The sequence below is a fragment of the Leptinotarsa decemlineata genome, unplaced genomic scaffold (assembly GCF_025532065.1).
Source record: "Leptinotarsa decemlineata unplaced genomic scaffold, Ldec_3_MD MMD2_tig00000218_RagTag_RagTag, whole genome shotgun sequence".
Taxonomy (NCBI): Eukaryota; Metazoa; Arthropoda; class Insecta; order Coleoptera; family Chrysomelidae; genus Leptinotarsa; species Leptinotarsa decemlineata.
Window position 1 is genome coordinate 1,552,341 of NW_027412545.1, and position 20,153 is coordinate 1,572,493.

The following is a 20,153-nucleotide window of genomic DNA, read 5'->3' on the forward strand; positions in this document are numbered from 1 at the left end:
ACTTTGCCCTGTTCAATTCACACATTACTTATGGTATACGACTAAGGGGAAACTCTAGTGTCTCACTTAAAGTTCTCCGAACACAGAAAAAGGCGTGGGATATAAGGAATCTTGTAGAAACTACATCACCGAATTATGAATTCAAAATTATGTCACTATATTCAGCATATATTTTTTATTACCTATTACAGGTCCACAAGAACATTGGTATCTACCATACTCACTCGATACGCATAACTATAATACAAGAAACAATAATCAATTGATCAATCCGCGATACAAACTCACTACCTCTACCAAAAGTTCGCTAGATTTGAACCTGCTATCAGTGCAGATTGTTATTTTTTGCCAGAAATTCCTTTCCTGGTTATTTCTTTTGCGGCGATTGAGATACCAGCCAGTTCTGTTTGAACCACGTTGGTATTTTTTCCCATTCTCCGTCCAATCCTTAGGCTTAGTGATTTGAAGTACACTCCACATCCTGAGCCTCCTTTGGTTTTTGAGCCGTCTGTATATATGCCTATTACATTTGTAGCATTTGACTTTGTGTTCTGTTTTATTTGTATTTTGTAGGGTTTGTTGAACACAAACCTGGGTACAATTGCATCACTGGTTGCCTGCAGCAGAAGTTGCGCAGTATGCGCTTCTCGCCATAGGCTCAGCCTTAATTGACCTATTTCTACTTCAAGGTTTACAGCAGCCGTGAGCAATCGTAACATGGTCATCAACACAACCTTCTTAACGTACAGGTCCAGAGGGGACAGACCAATAATTAATTCCATTGCCGCGGTTGGTGTTATTCTCATGACTCCTGTGATTTTTGAACAAGCCAATCGTTGTATTTGATATAATTTTTGTATAGCCGTTGCTTGTAGAACTTTCGGGGAGGGGATCAATCCCCCTTGAATGTGCAATGCCTCTGACACTTCTCCTGCATGGTTTTCAAACCCTTCGTCACAGACATTTTTCTGGAAAATATTGCGTAGTTGCCGAATCGAACTACTGTAGTTGTTTACTTATTATGGTCATTTCCATCAAATGTTATTTGAACTTTCTAAATAAAATGTAGAATTGGCGCTATAGGTGGTCACCTAATAGGTACGCCGGCCCTGATCAATTGACAAACAACTGATTTCTTATCAAGTGAGGAATACTTTTCCACCTCTTTTCTTACTTTCAATGTGATACTGATACCGATATCTGTTACAGTACATTAAAAAACATTCCTGTCATGTGCAACGCCAGTTGTGATCTCGATGCAAAAATCGCCGAATGGTTGAAGTGGGACAAAAATGAAAATACTCTATCCGCCTTGAGGGACTTAGTGTCCCAAAAGAAAACAGATGAGTTATCACGGATTCTTCTGAAAAGGATATCTTTCGGCACAGCGGGATTGAGAGGAAGAATGTCCGTCGGATATGCTTGCATGAATGATTTAGTGATTATTCAAACTGGACAAGGTTTACTGAAATACTTGGAGAAATCTGATGGCGAACTGTTGAAACAAAATGGAATTGTCATCGGGTATGATGGGAGGCATAACAGTAAAAGGTGAGTTTCTATTGTGGTATAGTGCAATTGTCTGGTTGAAAAAAACGCTTATTGAGGATTATATGGAGCCATGGAAAATAGTTGGGTTTTTTAAAAATTTAATTAATTGAAGCTATAACAAGGGCTGGAAAAATGATTGAGAATGCACTACAAAAATATTCGTTAGCGCTCCTTCGATTCTAATACATGGTATTTCCACCATTTAAGGTCACTGTTTAACCGCGAACCCCAGACCATAGGACTCTCTTGAGCTCCTTAAAAATGCATTTTTAGTTTTATTGACTTCTTGATTGTATTTTTTTTGATGAAATGATATAATGATGATAATAATTGCTTGCATTTGCTCAAATGCTTGCGATACCCCAAAATATAGTGAGATGCGTTAAACAACTAATACTAGTCTGGCGGACTCGCTTTACATAACATCTGGTCAGGCTAGAGTCCAAACAGGATGGGTCACTTTCAAAAAGGTGTATTGCAGTGAAGTTTTCTCATTCTCCTTCTCTTCTGCAACTCACTTTTGCTCTTATCCATTGCACTTAAAAATGTTCGAAGATATAAGTGTGGTACCCCTGGAAACCGGAGGCATAAGGTCATCCATTTGTTTTATATGGATGATCTGAAACTTTATGCTTCTGGAGAAAGAGATCCATATTATTCGTTGAGGGTGGTGAAAGAGTACACGGTGCTATCGGTATGAAATACGGGATAGGCAAATGTGCAATGGTCCATCTCAAGATAGGTCGATGCGGGAAGACTACGCAAAGGATGTGCTACTCATAGATGGAAGCATTCTACACCATCTGGATGCCGGAAAGACGTATACTCACCTCGGCGTGGAACAACGCTACTCACAAGATGTAACAGTAGTGAAGAACTCTCTTCGTGGCGAGTATCAACACAAACTCCGACAGATCTGGTCATCTGAACTTTCGGGTGAGAACAATGTTGCTGGAACAAATATGCTTGCCGACATTGGGTTCCTCGTTCATTTCTGATAAGGGTGGTTTAAGTTTTATGTCGATATCGAGTATTCCGTATTCATCATCTTGTCATGCTCACTTACTGGTCATGATTGTCTTTGTGGAGAAAAAAAGTTCAAATGTTGTATTCATGATCTGCCTCGGCAGAACTGATGAGAGCTATTACAGTTAAAATCAGCGCTCTCTGAAATTGTTTCGTGAATGTAGACTTGTAGACTCTGGTATTGTGGCATATTGATCAAAACATTTTCAGACTCGTAGATCATCATCATAATTTTATCGGCACTGAGGAATCTCTTTCAGATCTTCACGTTAGGATGACAATTGCTAATGAATCACAATGTTTATAGAATGTGGAAATATCGAACCCCATTAATATGTGTCAAACATTGATACCTAGGAATAATTTATTCTTTACCCTCCGCATCGAAGACAAAGACTACATTTTGAAGACAGGGCGATGATTGAACCACACTAACAGAAGCATTACAGATATTTTAAATATCCCTCTTTGAATCTTTTAATGTAGGGTGAGGCAAGAGTGGGTCAATTCAGACAAGGAAAATTCATCGAGATACAAAAAAATGGGCCAACATTGGAATATTGGTATGTGTGAAAGAACACATCAAATATGTTCACGGATCACATGATACCAAAGTACACTTTCGACATAAACTTCAGGTTCACAGTTACAAATCTTGAAGAATGGATAATGGTCAGTCATCCCGAAAATGTGTCTGATATGCAGATGAGTCGAAAAACGAAGATTGTTGGTGAATAATCTCCGGAGAGAATATTTCACCCAAGCTACCGCTTGACCAATACACATCCGTCTTTCAGGCGGAAGTGTATGTACTCTTGTAATGTCCCAGGAATATTGATTTCAATGAAATGAGCGGATCAATATTCTTATAGACAGCCAGCCTGTATTGATGAACCCAAGAGTAATGTCGAGCGGGTCTGGGATAGCCGTGAAAAACTGAAGAAAGAGGCTGACCGGAATAGCTTGACTCTATTACTGAGTTCCAGGATACTCGCGAAGAAAAAACTGATAAATGTGTTAGATAGGGTTTATCAACTTCGTGGGCCTTGAACAAGCTGTGAAGGTATCAACATTTAGGGTGCTAGACCTGAAATCTACAAAGAACGTCAATTAAGGACCTTAATGCAATGAGTGGGTCAATATTCCTAAAGACAGATAGGCTACACTCAGGTGTTTAATACTCAAAAACAGTCTGGGAATCTCGTGAAGGATTGTAACAACTGGCGGTCAGAAACAGGTTGACTCTAACTTGATGTCAGTGTTTCAGAAACATTTCATCTACTTCACATACGAGTATTGGCCCTAAACTATATGTGTGAATGCAACATTCAGAATCAGATCAGGTAATTGGTCAATAAGAAATATAAAGAGCACTGGGAAACCCCACTCGGTATCTCAAATGAGAAAACCTTCACCTAGAGACCATCTGAGAGAAAAACTGAAGAAATTGTGTCAAAGATATTTTCTGGGTTTGTTGGCCATAGCGCTCTAGTTGTAACCTTACAGTGCATACTACTAAAAGCAAACTACCAGTGGTAGTTTGCTCTGTACGAACCATTAATTGACACGGACATCATGATTACATCGACATCGTAAATGATCAAAGTTAAATCTAGCCCACGTAGTGGAAGCTGCAGAGAAAGACAAAGCGATTTCTCATTCGGAAGTCGATGTCGAATCCTCGGCTTTGCAACACACATCACTGTAGGAACCCTCGTTTATCTTGGATGAGCAAGGTTATCAGAACAATTTTCACGAAACTGAATTGGATTCAAACAGCGGATACTGTGATATTTCTTGTGCAATTTTAGGCCGAATATAAGCTTCTGAGTTATTATCAGGACATTCTACGCTTCGTAAAAAAACGCGACTAAGATGAATAAATGCTGTTGCGTCCTGAAAAATGGCAGATGATTTTATCCCAGCAAACAACTGATATTATTTGGCATGTTTTGTGCAGGAGTCAGTGTATTTTGAGGTTTGTTGGGTATTATTGAATCTTCCACGATCTGAAAAAAATAAACAAAGCTGAATCAATAGAGAATCTGCTAAAGTTTGATAAAGACCAAACTGAAAAATTCACCCCAAAAAGTTACTGCGTGATATAAACCACTGATAAGTCCAATTAGTCAGTAACTTGTATTCACAAATTGTGCCTAGAAATGAAAAAATAAAATTCATATCCTTGTTATCTTCATATCTTGTTTGATTGGTGACCTTTTTAGGAGATAATACCTTTCAGTTCTCAAAACCTCAGACGAAAACAGGTTTTTCGTCCGAGGTTCCAATGGACGAAATCTCTAGATAACACATTGGAAAGCCTGGATGAATAAACATACTGGATTCGAAATGTATCAGCAGGAGATATTTCCCTTCATTTTATGTATTTTTTTAGGTGGGCAGAACTGACAGCATCAATTTTCCTTCATGCTGGTCATCCCGTGAAACTCTTCAGCGAAGTGGTTCCCACACCGTTCATTCCATTCTCTGTCAGAAAATACAAATGTGCCAGTGGTATTATGATAACAGCATCTCACAATCCAAAAGAGGATAACGGTTACAAGGTCAGTACTATCGAATACATATTTACCATTTTTGTTTTGAAATCGGTTCTGCCCCTCAGTCTATCATTTTACATACCATACGATTTATGGAGTATTAACATTGAATGTTTCAAAGTCTTATCAGGAATCTCGAAAGTTATAGAATCTGCTAATTCTTCAATCCCCGAATGATCAGTGTCAGGTTAATTGCCCCGAAATCATTCTGAGCTGAACCCTGCTGTGTTAAAGTAGGTGCAAAGTCAACCTTTTCCAGTCCGCCAGGTCTTTCAATTCTTCACTATACTTCCACGCCATTATCCATGTCACTTTTGGCCTGTGCGACCTGCCTATATGTAAGAATATTGTCGCGGACCAAATGGCTCGCGAGTTGGGGGTTAACTCAAATGGTAGGATTTATATAAAAATAATAATCATAAATAAAAAATATTGGAGTTTATTACAATGAAGTTACAACATAACCCTCAACAATGTTACAATGTTTCAAATATATTGTTCAACAAGCCAATAATACAAATAAAAAAATTCAAATACATTTTCAGGGGTGATGGATGTGTTCTCTCTAGAATGTGGCAACCGAATGAATAAAATCCCACACATTCTTGTTCCCGATTTTAGGTCGAAGTCTAATATTGCCAATCAGCATTATGGCATTATCGCTAATTGCCGTATATCATAACTTTTATTTATGTAAATTATTTTTTACTAGATCGACCCTTACAGTGCGGTGCACTGAGACTATAAATTTGGAAAATTGAATATTTTCGAAAATTACTATTTTTGACAATTTGGCTTTTGACACCACCACCCGTGAAAAGCAGACCCCGCTTTTAAAAACTTTCTACCTAAATACTTATCTAAAACAACCTCAATGAAATAAGACAGTTAACATTTTTGGATTTTTTCGTGCAAAATGCTGTATGAAATATCCTGTGTATCCTATATGTAGGAAAAATTAACTAAATCAGTATCAGTATCAATGGAATGAGAAAATGAGAAAAAAAATTATCGTTCTTATCTAAACTCCTATAAAAAAAAATTTAATATTTCATATCAATAATATAAGTGAATTTGTAAAGATAAGAGTCCATACATGAGGTCCAACCACATGCAAAGTCACTAACACTTCACCTTTACGTTAAAAAGTCTATGATGGCCTGTCTCTTAGACTGCGCCGAATCGCTTCCACAGCAACTGTACTACCTGCCGCTAGATGTCCATGCTGCAATACTGAGGCCTGATTCTGTCTAATATCTCATCCGTCAACCTACTCAATTCAGAAGACTTTCGACATTTTGAGGTTCAAACACCCACGTTTCATCTATTTTATTTGTTGTATACCTCTCATTTGAATTAGATCGATAGTGGATCAATGGATCGCCAGTTATCTACGGTGAATAGTCCATCGATGGTTGGCTTGTAACTTCCGTTTGTTCATTAAGTGGTCTTTATGTGGTGTTACTTTTGTTAGTATCGTGCAATGACCCAGTAACCGAGTTCCATATAGCATTGGAATTTCTGGTCTGAATCTGTCCAATTTGCCATAGGGTTTGAATGGTTCATCTCATCTTCTACGGGTGGGTTTATCTTGGATTCGGTACTCGCTGGAAAGAGACTCCTATACTTGGGGTTTCCACTGGATTTCCATGGTGGACCATCTTTCTGTCATGTCTGTTTTAGGTATGGTTGGCCCTATCGGCTCCACATGAAACAATATAAAACAAAACGCCAGTAAGTTCTTTAGATAACAATCATTTTAGGATTACTTAAATATAATGGAATGTAAGTCAAATGACGAAATAATCAAAATAACAACTTTTGACTGGGAATTGAAAATTCATAATATCGGTACATCATACGGCTACCGGCTAGTTAAACAAGATTATTTCAATAATAACGTAACTTCATGTAATGAGTACAAAAAAAGATAAACATAAATACTCGTACTTGTTACATGTGTCCTGAAAATATTCGTCTATATTGATTTGTTGAAATTGAGAAAAAAAATAATAAAACAGCCATGTACTACTGCTTAGTCAATTAAAGACAATATTCGACAATGAAGTATATTTTTGATTAGTTGATTGATTCTTATTTTTCCTTTCGACTGGCCAGTTCAATAATATACTTTCAAGTGATTTTTCAAGCACAGTTCGGGCCCAGAACTTGCTGAGCTCGAAAAATTACTCAATTAATTAATTCAAATAATCGACTACTAATCATTATTCGCCTGTGGCTCATCTATTATAATTGACTCACTGTCATCTTCAAATCTTTTCAACATACACCTCACACTTTGCCCTGGTTTGAGAGACATGCTTTGATCAAGTTCAATAGTACTCAACTGTAAAGAAGGGTTATTCACTCTCGGTGGAGGCACTCGATTTGAATTACTATTTTCATTCTTGGATCTATAGTAAAACCAATAATGATTGAGAATAAAGCGCGTTGTCATATCTAAATTTTACGTTACCAGTTTATAGCAGAATCAAAATATAGTAAGCAGTAGAGTTGTAGGTTGTGGCAAATTATAGATAATACACAATACTAGTACGATTAAAAGGTATTATTTATGACAAAAATCAGTAATGAGCTTGTAATGAGTAATACTTATACATTTCCTGATTACTGATCAGTTAAAATTCATTATTTTCTGTATAGTGTTAGATATTTATTACAACTAGTGGCAACGCTGTACGCAACGATATTTCTGTCTTTGTCACTTTACCGTAACTTCCATCTCATCGTTGCAGTCCTCACTAATGTACTTGCAGCCATGAGCGTATCATTGGTTTGTGAATTATACAGCGTGAATTGTACGTTTTACAGTTAAGTTAGTCAGCAATCGACGTGTTGTGATAACAATTAGTGAAAATAATAGTGCTAATAAGTGTTTAAGCGTTACATAATTATATTTCTACACCGTTCTCAAACTACTCAAAAAATGGGAGACATGGTCGGGCCTTCCACGTCGAAAAAGGTAAAACGGTCGGAGTCTCGGTCAGTAAGAGAAAAACAAATTGTACTGCGAGTATTTCACTGTCTTGAAAGAGATCATCAGCCACCAAAAGATGACTTTGTGCATATGTGCTGTAATTCTACGTGTGTACCTCCGAATAACCAACCGGGCATTTCTACATCATTAAGTTCCACAATTATAAAAGATAAATTAGTTGATATGTGCTCTGATTATACCGGTGTACCAAAATCATCGATTTACAAAATACTAAGAGAAGCAGAAATTCATGGGGACGTACAAACGCCAAAAACTAGTAGCGGACGAAAAAAAAATCACAGTTGATGAAGAAGCCAAAACCAGTATACGCAGAACTATTCACAGTTTCTTTTTCAGAAATGAGCTGCCCACACTACAAACAGTTCTGGAGGCACTTAGTGATCATGAATTGGTCCCAAAAATGGGTAAAGAAACTTTTAGGAAACTTGTACACGAAATGAAATTTACGTACGGAAAAGTTCACAGGAAAAGCATTCTCATTGAACGTCAAGAAATAATAGCATGGAGAAGAAACTATCTAAGAAAAATTGATGAATTTCGGAAGCTCAAAAAAAAATTGTACTTCATGGAGGAGACATGGGTTAATCAAGGACATACGGTCAAAAAAGTATGGCAGGATGATGATATAACAAGTGCACGACAAGCCTTTATTGAAGGTTTATCAGTTGGGTTAAAACAGCCATCTGGAAAAGGTAGTCGTCTGATAGTTACGCATATAGGAAGCGACAGTGGATTTTTACCAAATGGTGAATTAATATTTAAATCTAAGAAAACAGGCGACTATCATGAAGAGATGAATGCGGAGGTGTTTGAAAAATGGTTTGAAAGCATCATTCAACTTGTGGAACCTGGGTCTGTCATCGTCATGGACAATGCCCCATACCATAGTCGACATTTAGAACTGTTACCGAAACAATCATGGAAAAAAGCAGCAATTCAAGAATGGTTAATTAATAAGAACATCCAATATAACAAAGATAGTTTAAAGGCAGAACTACTTCAGCTAACAAAATTACACACAGACAAATATAAAAAATTCGCAGTGGATGAAATGGCGTTAAGTCGTGGAATTACAGTTTTAAGGTTACCACCATACCACTGCGAATTAAACCTAATAGAATTAATCTGGGCGTAAGTAAAAGGATATGTGGCACGAGAAAACAGAACATTTAAATTAGTGGACGTGCAACATCACCTACAAGGAGCTATTCGAACTGTTTCTGCAGAAGACTGTAAGAAATGTATGCAGCATGTTTTAAAAGAGGAGCAAAAAATGTGGGACGTAGACAACCGTATTGTCTAGTACCCCTAACGATGAGTTTAAGTTACTCGAAAGCTTGAGAATAGTTATAAAGAGTTCACTTATCAATTGCTGCAACCCAATAGTGAAAAAAAGTTATATATATATATATATATATATATATATATATATATATATATATATATATATATATATATATATATATATATAGAAATAGCACGGGGATTGAAACGGGTGTGCAGTCGGAGACAGAGAAAAATGAGAACTCTTTTTTCTGTTCAAGCTTTCGAGACTTTATTGACTCTTCTTCAGGAACTCTAGATGATAAGATGAAAATTAACAATTGTCAAAATTTGTTGTACTTTACTTACGAAAGTTGAGGTTATGTATATGAAGCAAGCATGGGAAGAATTATTTTCTTAAAACACTATGAAACTGTGATGATTTATGAAACACTCATGATACTGGATAACAGGTTAAAATTGAGAACATTATAATAAAATGTGGATGGCACTAATAACATTAGATTGTTGTAAAATAAAATTTTTTTTAAATTTTTTGTATACATCTTGTGAAAGGAACATGTCCAAGTCAACTGTCAATTGTCTTGTCAAAAATTATTGGAAAAGGAGAAAAAATCCATGTCTGTGGTATGGAATGCAAAAGTGACTAAGTTTATCATCAGACAGGAATAAAGTGCTAATTGAAATTTGTGATGAATTTTTAAAAATAAATTGAATAGAATTTTGTTTTGGTTAACATCTTGGAGGAATGAACAGTTGTCTTGTCATTTACAGCAAATAATGAAAATTGATAGATGAATGGTTGAATGTGAATTTATTTTTTGATTGAGTTAAAAGAGGGTTTATTGACTGATATTTCCAATCATTATGATGTGCAGATTGACTTTTATTGTATTGGATTGGTAGCAGGATGGTTGGTGCGTCTGTTTTGATTGTCTAAGTGAAGTAGGTAAGTATAGATTATACTAAGTCCTTCTATGTCTCTTCTAGAATTCATACTGAGAGGATTTTTGAAAATGTTTGTCATTTCTAGGAACATTCTTTTGTGTACGTTGTTGGATTGGTCTAATATTTTGACATTGTCATATGCAATTTTATGGTCATGGTTGATGGAATGTTGTGCTAAAGTGCAGCTATTTTTGTTGTTTTTTATATCACTTTTGTGGGCTGTGATTCTATCTTTGAGGAGTCTGCCAGTTTGGCCTATGTATATTTGGTTGCATTCTGCACAAGGAATTCCATAAACTATGCCTGAGTTGTGTAGAGTTGGAGTTTTATCTTTTAATTTAGAAAAAATGTTTTTTACTATCACTGTATTTTTTAATGAAATTGTAATGTTTTGGAAAGGTTTGAAAATTTTTTTAATTTTATACGATAATCCTTCGATGTGAGGAATGGAGAAATATTTGGAAGTCACAGCATTGTGTATGGGAAGGGGAGCATCAACCCTACTGGGTTCAGTAAGAGTGGTGGAACGACTGAAGATTAAACTGTTGATTAATTTGGGTGGATATCCACTTGCGATGAATAAGTTTGTAAGTTTTTTGAGATTCTGGTTCCGAAGGGTGGAGTGGCTTGTGAGGATCACTCTGTTTTTCATTCCTAAGACCAGATTGATTTTTTGTTTGTTGTCGTGAAATGATTGGTAATGCAGAAACCTACCTGAAGCGCCAGGTTTGGTGTACCAAGTCGTGATCAACGTATTGTCTTGTCTCCTCATGAGTTTTGTATCGAGAAATGGAACACTGAAGTTCTCATCCTCATTTTCGATGGTAAATTGGAGATGTGGGTCATAGTTATTGAAAATTCGGAGGACCTCTTCGATTCCATCATTCGGAACACTGAGTATTATGTCATCGACATATTTTTTTAAAAACGGTATTTGAAATTGTATGATATTTAAACATGAATTGACTAAGTCATCCATCACGTACTGGGCCAGGATAGGGGACACAGGGCTTCCCATAGGCATGCCGAGTGTTTGTTTGTAACAATTGTTGGAGTATGAAAAAACTGTGGTTTCAAAGAGAAAATGGATCAAGTCCAGAAAAGTTTGAAGATTAATTTTGCAGTGATTAGAAATACTAGGCCAGTGTTTTTTAACACTATTGAAGGCAAGGTCAAGAGTGATATTATTGAAAAGAGCTTTTACATCTAAGCTAATCAAAATATAATTGTTGGGAATGTGAAATTCATTAATAAATTGACAAAATTCGAAAGAGTCTTTGACATAAAAATTGTTATCTTGATTGTATGAGAGTGTCAAAATATCTGTAACTAATTGTGCAATTCCTTTATTAGGGCTGTTAATACCAGAAATAATTGGACGTAATTGAAGTTCTGCTTTATGAATTTTAGGAAGGCCATAGAATTTGTTGATGGTACCATTGTAAATTTTGTAATGTTTACTTTCCTGTTCAGTTAGACAACCTTTCTTTGTTAGGGAAGTAATTAATTTGTTGGATTTTTGTTGAATGGTGGATGACGGGTCTCTATGAAGGTGTGAGTAATATTGTGTGTCATTGAGGATGTTCATTGCGAGTTGATCATAGTGATTGGAATCTAAAATGGTGGTTACATTCATCTTGTCAGAAGGTATTACTTTGATTTGGGGATTGTTTTTTAAAAAAAATTTGGTTTTGTGATACAATTTTTGAATATTACTATCATTGCTGTGATCTTGATGTAGATGATTAGTGATGGCGTTGGTGGTTTGGTTGAGTATTATATTTCTTTGATCTTCATCAAGGTTACTGACAATGTGATCAATATCTGATAATAAATGTGGAATATTTATATTTTTATTATTGGGTTCTATACTGAATTTAGGTCCCAGAGCCAAAAAGTTACTGACGTCTTGTGGAATATCCGTACTGCTAAGATTTTTGATCCAAGATGTTTGAGATTGAAGTTTAGTTGAATTGCTTTGAATTAATCTATTAAATTTGGAAATGTTACCATTCTTAACTTTGTGGAAACATCTGTTGTACTGTACCGAAAGTCTTCTATAGAAATCAGAAATTATGAAAAAAGGAAGTTTCCTAGTGAGAGTAATCTTAGTACTTTTGAGAAAACCCTGGCAAGTACTAAGATTACTCTCACTAGGAAACTTCCTTTTTTCATAATTTCTGATTTCTATAGAAGACTTTCGGTACAGTACAACAGATGTTTCCACAAAGTTAAGAATGGTAACATTTCCAAATTTAATAGATTAATTCAAAGCAATTCAACTAAACTTCAATCTCAAACATCTTGGATCAAAAATCTTAGCAGTACGGATATTCCACAAGACGTCAGTAACTTTTTGGCTCTGGGACCTAAATTCAGTATAGAACCCAATAATAAAAATATAAATATTCCACATTTATTATCAGATATTGATCACATTGTCAGTAACCTTGATGAAGATCAAAGAAATATAATACTCAACCAAACCACCAACGCCATCACTAATCATCTACATCAAGATCACAGCAATGATAGTAATATTCAAAAATTGTATCACAAAACCAAAATTTTTTTAAAAAACAATCCCCAAATCAAAGTAATACCTTCTGACAAGATGAATGTAACCACCATTTTAGATTCCAATCACTATGATCAACTCGCAATGAACATCCTCAATGACACACAATATTACTCACACCTTCATAGAGACCCGTCATCCACCATTCAACAAAAATCCAACAAATTAATTACTTCCCTAACAAAGAAAGGTTGTCTAACTGAACAGGTATTAACAGCCCTAATAAAGGAATTGCACAATTAGTCACAGATATTTTGACACTCTCATACAATCAAGATAACAATTTTTATGTCAAAGACTCTTTCGAATTTTGTCAATTTATTAATGAATTTCACATTCCCAACAATTATATTTTGATTAGCTTAGATGTAAAAGCTCTTTTCAATAATATCACTCTTGACCTTGCCTTCAATAGTGTTAAAAAACACTGGCCTAGTATTTCTAATCACTGCAAAATTAATCTTCAAACTTTTCTGGACTTGATCCATTTTCTCTTTGAAACCACAGTTTTTTCATACTCCAACAATTGTTACAAACAAACACTCGGCATGCCTATGGGAAGCCCTGTGTCCCCTATCCTGGCCCAGTACGTGATGGATGACTTAGTCAATTCATGTTTAAATATCATACAATTTCAAATACCGTTTTTAAAAAAATATGTCGATGACATAATACTCAGTGTTCCGAATGATGGAATCGAAGAGGTCCTCCGAATTTTCAATAACTATGACCCACATCTCCAATTTACCATCGAAAATGAGGATGAGAACTTCAGTGTTCCATTTCTCGATACAAAACTCATGAGGAGACAAGACAATACGTTGATCACGACTTGGTACACCAAACCTGGCGCTTCAGGTAGGTTTCTGCATTACCAATCATTTCACGACAACAAACAAAAAATCAATCTGGTCTTAGGAATGAAAAACAGAGTGATCCTCACAAGCCACTCCACCCTTCGGAACCAGAATCTCAAAAAACTTACAAACTTATTCATCGCAAGTGGATATCCACCCAAATTAATCAACAGTTTAATCTTCAGTCGTTCCACCACTCTTACTGAACCCAGTAGGGTTGATGCTCCCCTTCCCATACACAATGCTGTGACTTCCAAATATTTCTCCATTCCTCACATCGAAGGATTATCGTATAAAATTAAAAAAATTTTCAAACCTTTCCAAAACATTACAATTTCATTAAAAAATACAGTGATAGTAAAAAACATTTTTTCTAAATTAAAAGATAAAACTCCAACTCTACACAACTCAGGCATAGTTTATGGAATTCCTTGTGCAGAATGCAACCAAATATACATAGGCCAAACTGGCAGACTCCTCAAAGATAGAATCACAGCCCACAAAAGTGATATAAAAAACAACAAAAATAGCTGCACTTTAGCACAACATTCCATCAACCATGACCATAAAATTGCATATGACAATGTCAAAATATTAGACCAATCCAACAACGTACACAAAAGAATGTTCCTAGAAATGACAAACATTTTCAAAAATCCTCTCAGTATGAATTCTAGAAGAGACATAGAAGGACTTAGTATAATCTATACTTACCTACTTCACTTAGACAATCAAAACAGACGCACCAACCATCCTGCTACCAATCCAATACAATAAAAGTCAATCTGCACATCATAATGATTGGAAATATCAGTCAATAAACCCTCTTTTAACTCAATCAAAAAATAAATTCACATTCAACCATTCATCTATCAATTTTCAATATTTGCTGTAAATGACAAGACAACTGTTCATTCCTCCAAGATGTTAACCAAAACAAAATTCTATTCAATTTATTTTTAAAAATTCATCACAAATTTCAATTAGCACTTTATTCCTGTCTGATGATAAACTTAGTCACTTTTGCATTCCATACCACAGACATGGATTTTTTCTCCTTTTCCAATAATTTTTGACAAGACAATTGACAGTTGACTTGGACATGTTCCTTTCACAAGATGTATACAAAAAATTTAAAAAAATTTTATTTTACAACAATCTAATGTTATTAGTGCCATCCACATTTTATTATAATGTTCTCAATTTTAACCTGTTATCCAGTATCATGAGTGTTTCATAAATCATCACAGTTTCATAGTGTTTTAAGAAAATAATTCTTCCCATGCTTGCTTCATATACATAACCTCAACTTTCGTAAGTAAAGTACAACAAATTTTGACAATTGTTAATTTTCATCTTATCATCTAGAGTTCCTGAAGAAGAGTCAATAAAGTCTCGAAAGCTTGAACAGAAAAAAGAGTTCTCATTTTTCTCTGTCTCCGACTGCACACCCGTTTCAATCCCCGTGCTATTTCTTAACTTAGCCAGTCGTGCTAACCTTCAACCTCTATATATATATATATATATATATATATATATATATATATATATATATATATATATATATTGTGTTTTTCATTAATATTGTTAATTTATTTGGTACCTACTATAATTACCACGATTATTACACCGTTTTCATAAGGCCCACCTAATGACTACAACGATTAGGTAAATTACGACATTGCAAAGTTTTAATGAAATAAATAAAAAATGTGTATGAATATTTTAACTAATTGTACTAAGAATTTTTCTTTCATTCTTAACCCTCTCAAAAATTAATAAGCACGCCCACGATTTGCTGTCAACTGGGCTTACTTCTACTCTCAATCATTATTGGTTTTAGTATAGGCTGTCGGCTACACATGCGCTTTAGGTACATCCAAATTAAGATTATAAAAAAAATATAAGTATGGTGCATAAGGTACCAAAAAATATTTCTTGTTTCCCTGGATTTACTGGGTCTGCCCTTACTGGATTAAAAACATTGGGGAGTATTGTTAGTGCGTGGTTCAAAAGTCGATAATTAAAAACTCACATTTCTATCCATATGTATATTTTTATATAGGAAAACAAAATAACTAACCGGTTGATGAGAAAGTGAATGATATATACGCATATACACACACATACATACGTACACACATACTAATCATATAGTCTTCTCATATACTCAGTCCATACACCTTTAAAAAAAATCTCCTTTTATTTCATCTCATGTTTTTGTTAGATTTTATGCCTGTCCAATGTATCTCTTGTCAATGTGACACAAGAAGTTTCTCTTGATGTAAATCGAAAATTTTTATGTAAAAAATAGCTTAAAATAGCTCGAATATATTAAAACTGATTCCTGATTCATTTAGTTGATGATAAAACTGTTGTTGGTCATAAAAAACATATTTATCATAAATTCTTATTATGTTGTGATTGACATTTTTACAAAAAAATAACTTTATTCAAAATATTTGGAAACGTAAACAAAATGGAAGCTGAAGAAACTTCGGAGGAAAAGAGTGGATATTTGCTTTTAAAATATCGTGCAAATGGAAAACTCACTCAAGAAAAATTAAGGAAGTTCTCTGTTTGCTCTCAAGATCGCAAAAGTAATGGTACATCCGACATTTTTTGTGTGTGGTGATTGTTGTGATTCTATTGTGAAATCAAACCATACTTCCATAGAATGCAAAGGCGGATGTAAAAAATGGTTCCATTTGAAATGTTCCAAATTAGACTCTAAAGAATTTGAACAGTTTTCTAAAGAAATGAGAAAACCAGATGGAAATAGGTGGATTAGCAAAAATGGTTCCGAGCAACCAGAAACAAACAAAAATGATAAATGCAATGACGTTTTATAAAATCTAATGAAAACAGTGAAAGAACTACAAAAAACTATTGAATTCATTTCAAGTTAAAAATGAAAATAAGGAGATATTAAGTTTATTGAAAAAACTGAAAGTAGAAAGATTAGAAATGAATCCTGATAATGACATGCTCAAGAAAGAAATATCAAAAGTGAACTAAGAGATAAGTCAACTCAAACAAATTACAGATTTTCATGAACAACCGAAGCTAAAGAAATCACTGGTTTACATAAACATGAAAATAAAACCGATTTGGACATAGTACATGACAATTTTCAAAAGCTACAATTGAATATAGACACAGTGCAAATTCAACATATGAATGGAATAGTTGAAACAAAAATCAAAACCATCCGGCACACGTTCTGAAAATTGTCTTAGATACAGAAGAATCAAAAAGAAATATTTTGTATGCTGCTAAAATGTTTTATAGAACAAACGGAAATTTTACCACTGAAACTTTAGGAATAAGAGGATCTACAAATTTAATTTACATTAATGAAGAACTGACTTCAAGAAATAAATATTCATTTGGAAAGTTGAAAGAACTGAAGAAATATGGCTTCAAATTTGTTTGGTATAAAAACGGAAGAATCCTTGCCGGAAAAACAGAAAATGATAAACCAATTTTGATAAATTATGAAGAGCATATACATAATATTATTTGAAAAAAATCATGGCTAGATCTACTGGCAGATGAACTATTTATATTGATGGATAACTGTTGAATACATTCAAATTATTCATGGATCAGTACATTGCAGATTCAGATACAGTTACTATAGAGATCAAGGAAGTTGATGAATTGAAATATTATCTGAGTACTAGTTTTAAAAGTCATAATTTTCCATTTAAATATGGGGAGTTTAGCTAAACATTTCGATGAAGCCACATAATACCTGAATTAATTTGAATAGGAATTTGATTTAATTATATTCACAGAAACGTGAATGGTTGAATGTTCACAAGAATATAATCGAAGGTTTCAACACTCATCCTGGTATACTCAAAAAATGTTTCTGGATATAATCTGTATTTCTCGTACTTCTTGTGGAATTCTTCATCTATACCCCGATTCTAATTCAAATCATGTACTCCACAATCTCTTCCAAATATTAGGTCTTGAACTAAAAAACTATTACTTTCTAAGCAATATCGAGATAAATCCGATAAAGACATTTCGCTGTCGGACTATTGGTCGTGGCGGCGAACGTGACTGCCCGTGGCCTGCAAACGGTGCCGCGCGAATGGTCGCCTCGCCCCCGGTTCGACTTTTGCACCGCCGATCCCTGTGGCCAGGCCGTAAGGTTGCTTCTCAAAGGTTTGGAACACTCCGAACCAGAAAACTGTACACACCTAAGCAACTTGATGCTTTATGAAGCTCAGATCAGACCTTCTTTGGAGTATCGTTCTCATGTACGGAGCTACGCCCCTAAGCATACCCTGAAGCTGTTGGATTCCATCCAGAAAAGAGCCATCCGCATGATAGAAGACGCAAACATCACTTGCAACCTTGATAGTCTGGAACATCGAAGAAAGATTAAAATTTTTTCTCTCTTCTATAGATAATTTCACAGGAAGTGTTGATTCTACCAAGAGCGGTACATATCAGAAATAAGCGATGGCTGCTCATCGTTTTAAGGTTCAACTCAATACACCTCAAACTTCACTTGGAGAACTGCGTTTATGTGGAATACACAAATCCAATGTGAATCGCTACTTTCGCATAGGCACCGCTCTTAGAGCGCCTCAAGGTTTTTCCTGTAGTGCATGTATTTTGTCCTTTAAAAAAAATAATTCAATGAAAAAGAAATATTTTTTCAATCCATCTGGTTCTACGGCATTTTTTTGTTTGTTATATATTATTTGTTATCTTCTTCAATTCCTGCAACATGGTAAACTGCCATTCAAAAAATTTGAGTGATGTGGATGTAGAAAATGTGTTTCCCTGAAAACCTACAGTTATGGATCTTGGGTATTCCTAATGTTTTCAAGATGGAGAATTTTTTTTTGGAAAGTCCAATAGTACTATACATTCTTCATATGGTTCTCAAAATTGGTTTCTCTTTCAGGCATATGGACCCAATGGTGCGCAAATAGTTTCTCCTGTAGACGAATATGTTCAGCAATCAATTTTGCTGAACCTGGAGCCTCTAGATTCTTCCTGGGATACATCTATATTATCCTCAAGAGATTCACAACTTGATGATCCTCTGAATGATATAGTGCAGAGTTATCTAGCGATTATAAGGAATACTATTCTTCCTGAACACAAAACATTGAACAAAAACGTTGGTTTGTTATTCACTTACACAGCTATGCACGGTGTAGGCTACAGATACATCAAAAAAGTTTTTGAAGAGACAGAAATTAAGTTTGTTCCAGTGTTGGAACAGAAAGATCCTCACCCAGACTTCCCAACAGTAAAGTGAGTAAAAACAAAATAATAGTCTGAATAACACACTGGAAGAAGTTGTCATCGTTTAAGAAAATTCGGGAGGAGGAGGTGAACAATTTATACAGTTGATAACACAGTCATATGTTTTTCCAATCGCAGAATCAATATGACTTTTACCAAATTGACAAATTTCATATCAACTTCATATCCAATCCAAAAGAATGAAATTCTGACAGGACATCACCTCTTTTTTTATTTGGCATATTATGCTCTGAAACCTGTAGTCTAGTAATAAATATTACTGGAGTTTCATTCCAGTAACACCCAAACATTATTTTTAACAACTCGACATGTGTTTCGATCACCAAGTGATCATCTTCAAGAGAAAGATTAAATTAAATATGCATAAAATGTTGTCCTTATTCATACCATAGATACCTCTGCTAGGTACCTGCGCCTTAATTGCCTTAAATTAATTTTACAATGTTGCCTTATCTACTAGTCTTAAATTGATTTCACAACGTGGCCTTGTCCGATAGATCGGTAACTCTGATAAATAAAATATTATTTCAACAAGCTATATAGTATACTATTAGATATTGGTCCACCATCTTTATTCTTAATATCATTATGTTTACTTATTTATACACTCTCATAGGCATCTAGATGTCCATAATATTTTGCATCGCAGTCCACACATTTGATTTCGTAAATTCCAGACTTTTCCGAATTATCGACTTTTGTCCTTTGGATTTTCTAAAAGGATCTGTAGTGTATGACTTGTTTTAAACACCACCTTCATACCCAGTTCCTTGAAACTATTTCCAAAGTTATTCGTGTATTGGTGGTATGGAACTGAGATATATTTCTCTTGGTTTTCATCGTTTCTAAAAGTCGAGACTTCGTTCATTCTCAACCAACATTTTTCTTCCTTATAATATCATCCACAATACCCCTCGAGAAACCGTTACTTACTGCTATTTCCTGTATTGTCCATTTTTCTTTTGTGAACCTCTCATATGTGAAAGGAAATGTCAAAAGACGACGCACTATAAAATTCAGCCCAGCATGTTTGT

At 34.9% G+C, this 20,153-nt stretch overlaps 1 protein-coding gene across 3 annotated transcripts in view; it reads left to right on the forward strand.

The window, feature by feature from the left end:
* Positions 1 to 20,153, forward strand: part of Pgm2a (phosphoglucomutase 2) — a 51,317-nt gene that overhangs the window by 22,955 nt on the left and 8,209 nt on the right. For all 3 annotated transcript variants that reach the window (XM_074173208.1, XM_074173211.1, XM_074173209.1), the window contains 3 exons: positions 1,210 to 1,551; positions 4,973 to 5,141; positions 18,752 to 19,107. In XM_074173208.1, the coding sequence (XP_074029309.1) occupies positions 1,232 to 1,551; positions 4,973 to 5,141; positions 18,752 to 19,107 (845 nt within the window). In that variant the 5' untranslated portion in view covers positions 1,210 to 1,231. The remainder of the gene's footprint in view (positions 1 to 1,209; positions 1,552 to 4,972; positions 5,142 to 18,751; positions 19,108 to 20,153) is intronic.